The 6753-nt window shown below is 52.2% G+C and overlaps 1 protein-coding gene across 1 annotated transcript; it reads right to left on the minus strand.

Annotated features, from left to right (window-relative positions):
• Positions 1–383: 383 nt before the first annotated feature.
• On the minus strand, positions 384–2231 carry LBRM_08_0840 (putative histone deacetylase; the record flags this gene model as incomplete). Its single annotated transcript, XM_003722905.1, has 1 exon — positions 384–2231. The coding sequence occupies one exon, from the start codon at positions 2229–2231 to the stop codon at positions 384–386; it is 1848 nt and encodes a 615-aa protein (XP_003722953.1).
• Between the last annotated feature and the right edge of the window lie 4522 nt (positions 2232–6753).

Consider the following 6753-nt stretch of genomic DNA (forward strand, 5'->3'; position numbering starts at 1 on the left):
AATACGCGCACTGGGTGAGCCGGGAGATGGGCCAGGTGCACAATAAATGGCAAGCAAGAGAAGCGGAATACGCCAAAGGGCTCGTGGTAAGACATCTAGTCGACTTTCACGGAAAAAAAAATATATATGAAACATCTCTGAGAGCATGGCGGGGGAGCCGGAGAGCTGCAGCAGAAGGAAATTGGTGCCTTACCAATTCGCGAGAACCCACGCTTACACACACACACACACACACATACGGCAAGGCGCCATACCACCGTCCGCTCTCGGTGTAGAACTAGAAAGAGCACAGTGCCGCGCCTTCATGTTTGTGAACAACAGATGCCTCTGTTTCAAGGTAAAGCTTTCTGCCACACAATGCACGTGGGGATGATAACCTAACGCTACGGTGCCATGGCATCCCGGTGAATTTGCTGAACCTTGGCTACCAGTGCGGCGCACCAGCGCCTGTGGCGATCCAAAAGCAACGCGTCTTCTTGCGGCTTCTCTGGCTCCTCAGATGCAGGCGGCTTCATCTCAGAGCTCTGACCGATGAGTAATCCTCCAATGCCTTCCTCTGCCCGCTCCCTTCGAAGATTCTGCCATTCGCGATGACGCCGCTCCTGACGTTGCCGCAAGTCTGCCCAGACCTTTGGTGGTCTTTCCACAAGAAGTTGCTGTAGTAGAGGGTCGGTGCGAGGGAGGCTCAAGGCGAGAGCGACAGAGAGCACTCCTTGCGCAACAGCCTCCGGGTTGTAGCCGCCCTCCAGTGCAACGACCAACCCCACTGACCGTCCCTCATGCAGGCACCACTCCTTCAGCCGCGACAGGACGGAGGCAAACCCACCCTCGACGGCCATCTTGCCCAATGGATCACCATAGGCAGCATCGAAGCCCAGTGACACCATGATCAGGTCGGGTCGAAACTGAGCCAGCCGCCGCAAGAAAATCTCTTCCAAAACAGAGTTCATTAGGTGGTCCGAGATGACCTGTTCACATTGTGTTGGGTGTTGCGCGTTCGTGTGCACGGCTACATTGCATATGGAGCCCTTGGAAGCGGTGTGTCGGCTCCCTCCCACGTAGGAGGTGTCACCGCGGCTGTCAAATGGATAGAAGCTCTTTTTGTCGTAGCGGTGGAGCGACAGATACAGTAGCGAGGTGGGGTCACACGCACCCTCAACGAAGGAAGCGGTGCCCTCGCCAAAGTGAACGTCCAGATCGAGAATTGCAATGCGCGGAGGGCCAGAGGGCAACACGGATGCGTGCCGAGTGCGTAGCTGCTGAGCCGCAATAGCGACGTTGTTGACCAAGCAGAACCCGCTCGGCTGTGACGCCGCACAGTGATGCCCTGGCGGCCGCACAAGACAGAATGACACGAGGGGGAGCACACACCCTGTAGCGCTGGAGGTGCCGCCAGACCGGATAGCCGCCACACCGCGAAGCGCGGCGACGCTAGCGTCTATCACGGCAGCTGCCGAAAGGCGAGCAGCTACGCTGCTCGCCTCGTCGCTGCAGTAAACATCACTTTTCAAGCTCACCAGAGACGCCCCACTCTTCAAAAAATCGTGATAAACACGCGGATCTTGGAATGAGCAAACCTCGTCATACGTGGCAAGTCGTGCAGGTATCCACTGCGCCCGGTTCGCTGCGCTTATGGATGGTGCTACTCGGCCCAAGTCTGGTTCCAAGCTGCCATCTATGTGCACCCTAAAGGGAGCCAATAGCTCGACAGGCAGAATGTCGCACGCACGCTCACAGGCCTGAAGAGTCTCGATCGCGCGTTGCAGACGGTGTGGTGTTTCAGGAGAACGGTTAATCTCAGAGCGATGCAGCAGCATGCGAGCATCGAAACACCAGCCCACTGTAATGTCGGGAGGTTGCGGTGCCACCCCACACGTCGCGCTGTTCAAAATAGTGGATTTCGTGCTTCTCGGCGATCCATCGCCCTCTACATCAGTACAAGTGCCCCCTGTGATATAGTACACTCCTCTGTCTACTAGCTTTCCCATGAGCAAAAGTTCTTGGTTGTCGACAAGACACAAGTCAGCGAACGATGGGCCCGTGGAACATCGTGCTCGCAAGCCCACTCGACTAGCTACAGCTTCCAACGGCTCTCTCAGATGACCTTTTCTAATATGCGCTTCGGTTTCATGGTGAGGAAACTGGAAGCGCCGCACAATGACGGTGCCACTGGACTCGTGGCGTGCAAAACGTGATGGTGGCATGGGTGAAGCCCGGTATGCTACGCACATAGAAGAGAGAGTAGTAGTTAGTAAAAGTCAAACGGCCATGTCGTCACCCGACGTCTAGGGACGCTATGTGACGCGCGAAAGCCGGGCACGACAGCATTCATTGTCTCTAATGGACGAGACCGTGGTCTCCACAATCGCAGAATTGACGAGACTCTAACATGCTTCCCTTGAGTTGAAAAAGCAAATTTGCTCTTGTTGAAGGTTCTCTCTGGAAGAAATCGTGCCACATGCGAGAAACTCGATAAGCGAAAGAATAAAAAATGATACGCAGCGCTGTGAAAAAGAAGCTCTGAAACATACAGATGCGCGCAGTCAGTTCATGGCAGACCTCTGATACTTGAAAACGATGATCTGCTTGAGAGTCAACTTAGACCCCAGTGGCCCGTCGCAGGATGGTCGAATTTACTTCCGATTGAAAAGATTGCACATCCATTGATCGTGCTCTAGCACCTCTGTATGCGCCACAGATGGCAACACTCGTGCTTCGCAGCACGGGACGAGCTGAGGGGATTTGTCATCGTCAAAGAGAGTGATAGTATGCTCAATAGAGAACCGACCCCCATCTCTCGGTGTGCTATTAACTCATTCATCCATCTCCCTCGCCTTCTGTAGAACAAGCAGCATGAGGACGTGCTTTCCACTCATACAAACATCAGTATCGCCTTTCCCAAGGCTCACAAAGAGCTGCGCACTGTACCGTTTGTCGAACACTTCTTGGAATTTTGTAACGATGAGCTGCTCAGTCTCACCACCGTCGCCGAGAGCTCTGGAATAGGAAGATGCATCGTTGAAAATACTTGGCAGATTCGTGCGGAAACAAGAAATTCGCCTTTAGTCCATTAGAAACGATGTAGCATGTAGCTCGTGGCCAGTCGCCAAATCTACCGCGTCTAGCTGTTTCCAGGTTCCATAATATCTACCTGATGTCTCGCACTAGTCGGTTGCCAATACCAGAGTTGTCAACTGAGTAACCGGAAACGTCACTGAACTGGTCTGGCCATTCAACGCTTATGGGGGGTGTCTGAGGTCTGTGACAGGAAAAACGTGTCGTCGAAGTCATCTTTATCGGCCATGAAGTCACCTGCAGCGTGCACTCGGAGCCACACGTCTGGATTTCGTAGGCGAGGCCACAATTTGCTTCCTCCATCGCGCGACTCAAACACCATCTAGAAAAGAGATCCACCATGTGTGACAGAGAAGCATTGAGATTCCCGCATCTGTGATACGGCCGCACAGAAGAAGACATCTCCACAAGTAATTCACGATTCATCACCACTGCCTACCCCTAAATTCCAGTAGAGGTACACCTCGAAATGCAGCAGCTTCATAACCAAGACGGTGTTCTCCGATATGACGGCCTCACCGAAGAGTTGAAGCATCTCCTACACATTTTGAATTCTCCGCACTCTGTCTGTTTTTCTTTTTTGCACATCTTTCAAAACGTGTCCATAATGGCCTAAAGCGCTTGTCGAATCCCGCCCCGCGGCCTTGGACGAGCCCAATCCCCCAGCGCGGGGCGGTCGCAGGCGCTCTGGGCGGGGGCGCGCCGGGTCAGTCATCGGCCACGCACCCGCCCCAAACCCCGCCCGTCATGTGGGTGGCGCGGGTGGTTCCGCTGCTGCGGGCCGCCCCGGCGCCGCACCATTCGGGATCGTGCCGCCGGCGCCAGTGGCGGTGCGTCACGGGTGCTTGGATCTGTAGCCGCATGGTGTGGCTCGGCGCCGCGCCGTGGCAGCCGCCAAGGCGGGATTTTCGGAATTCGAGAGTGGCCGGCAGGAAGGCGGTTTTGTCCCTTTGGCTTTGGTTGAGCTTTGTGTGCTGATTTCTGTCTTTTCCGCGTTGTGATGCACCGAGCGTTTGATGATCGATATTATGGCCGAGGGGGTGCTGGTAATGGGGTGAGGTATTTTGTCTTTAGCTAGTACTGATACTGTCACTGAAAGTAATATTGGAGAATTGGAGCAGACGCAGTGAAATGGGTGTGAATGTTTATTGGGGAGTTGAAGCATGAGAAAAACTATATAGAATGCATGGATTGGATTTTATCCTAGGCTACCCAAGCGGTTAAAATACTGTAGTACGCTTTTTTGTGTGAAATTGCCGCCTCTCTTACCATCTTTTTATGTTTGCTTTACCCGTGTTATGCAGTTGCGGTTACTTTTCTGGAGAATCCTACTTGTATCAAATCTAGTTCACAGACAGCTCGAGCTCAACTTCTCGTGCCTGCGCGAGAGTGTCTTTGGTTCTGTAGCGTGTGGGACCACACAGTATCACACTCAGCTAGCAAATATAGTCGATGCGCGTACATGGGTTTTCATTGGAAGAACGGAATGTTATAAGCAGAGGGGCGAATCATGATGTACCCAGTTTCCAAACTGGGAGAAGGGAATCAGGATTGCCTGAGGGGTTCCTTACGTAACACATGCTTGGTAGCATATCAAGGTCCCCCATTAGTAGACTCGGAAACAGCCGCAAGGGAGAAGTTAATTTTTTGAAAATAGGAAGACTGGAGCACTCGGGACGGGTGTGCAGCTTGGTTTGGAGGGTGCCGCGGCTACAAGAACTGCTAGTCGTAGTACTCTCCGCAACACTTCTTTCCACCAGGTATCACTGCTCTCAAGCAGAAGCGCTTCAAGAGTCCAGCGGAAAAGACTTCGAGGGGTCTCACCTGTGGAGAGCTACGTTCTGACCATATCATCAAGTTACTCTTTCTTCTCGCTCTCCGCACAGTAGTGTTGGGAAAGAGACGACTTCGTTCGAAGTTCCAGGTCGTCTAACCGAAAAAATAGATTACTAACGATACTGTTTAAAATCAATAGAGCACAACTGGGAACTGCTCTTTCAACAGGGATCAGGGCTGGATGACAGGGTTCGTACCGGTGCTCTTGACGGAATTCCTTTTCATTGAGACTCCACACAGCTCCCCTAGCTAGGTCTTTGACTACTACGACAAGCCGAGGATTGCAAAACACTCAACATGCGAATGCAGAGCAGCACAGCGAAGGTGAAACGGTTGATGACAAAAATTCACCATCGAGCTATGGCAGAGGAACTCATGCCTCAATATAGCAAGTGGACGATGCAAGAAAAAGAGATCAGCAAGAGTAAACAAGGCGCATCTATTCTAAAAATTTCCTTCTTCACGGTAATAGGCGATTATAGAGAGCCACCTACAAGTATCTAACCGCGTCATTTTGCATGATTTTGGAGTATCTAGCTCACCGAAATGGGTCCTGCCACTTGCAGATGCGCAGCACATATACTCTGCTGCCGGCATTCTCCTTCATATGGACTTGGAGCTCAAGCCCTTCCATCATTCCCATCAGAAACTTAGGGGCGATTATATCGACCCGAGTAAGTCCATTTCTGGATAGTTCTTCGCCTGGGTTGTGTATTGGGCTACCGTTAGACAGGAGTGGTCTCAACACTCTCTTCGTCGATTATCACATCGACAGTTCAGCTCTCGACTTATGTTGTCGAGTTGTCACTCCGTAACAACTATCATGCACATATCTTTCTAGGCTAGAGTGAATCAAGGTGGGGCTTTACACCAGGTCCACTAGATAATCAGCAAGATCTGTTGTAGGGCAATTTCGCTAGCTTCCAGCACACCTGAAATTTTCTCTTGAGTAGTTGGCTTGCATGCATATATCCACTACCGCTGTTGCTTTTCGCTTTCTGTGCGGTCACCTAGTTTACTGTCTTTTTCAGCAAAGTGTGGCAACTTTACGTTGCTAAGTGTTCCTTTGCAATTCAGAGCCTTTTGGTCAAGCGTATGGATTCTCACACACAAAAAGCTTCACAAGTCAATTTCCCTCTTTCCCAGTGGACGGGTGTGCATAGACTCAATGACGCAAGCGTTGCGACAGCAAACAAAGGCGCCTGTTACGACAAGCCAGGGCAGCTCTATCGATTGCAATTTAAAGTGAATCAACATGTGCTGAGTACTAATCATCTCATAAGACCTTTTTTTTCGTCGGCTCTGCAGTTATCCTATACGGAATTTTTCAAGCAAATGTGGACGTGACGCATGCGGTCGCTTTGGCTTTGGTGTCTGTGTCCATGTTGTTGCCGCGGTGCTCTCCGAGATCGATACCAACCTTTCAGACTATGCCAGAAAAGCTTGCAACTCTACAGAACGCGCAAATTAGCGAACTGCCTTGGTTGCGGGACAAAGCTGACGAGATCAATGACGAGGTCGACATCATTCGAGACTTTGATTAACAAAGGTACTGAAGTCAGCACTTTGGTGATGGTCCACACCCGTTTTAAAAACCTAACGAAACGACTGCGCTGACCATGGTAGGCGTCCCAGCATAGCATAAGGGTTGATACCTACCCTGTGGAGAAGCAGGGCAGCACCCCACCATCCCAGCCGATGACGGATCCGGCGCACCACCGCCCAGAGCGCCCGCGACCGCCCCGCGCTGGGGGATTGGGCTCGTCCAAGGCCGCGGGGCGGAATTCGTCGATCGCCTTATCCCTGTGGAGGGGGCCCTGCCCACCGCCAAGGGGGCGCCGG

The sequence above is a fragment of the Leishmania braziliensis genome, chromosome 8, assembly GCF_000002845.2.
Source record: "Leishmania braziliensis MHOM/BR/75/M2904 complete genome, chromosome 8".
In the NCBI taxonomy this organism is placed as follows: domain Eukaryota; phylum Euglenozoa; class Kinetoplastea; order Trypanosomatida; family Trypanosomatidae; genus Leishmania; species Leishmania braziliensis.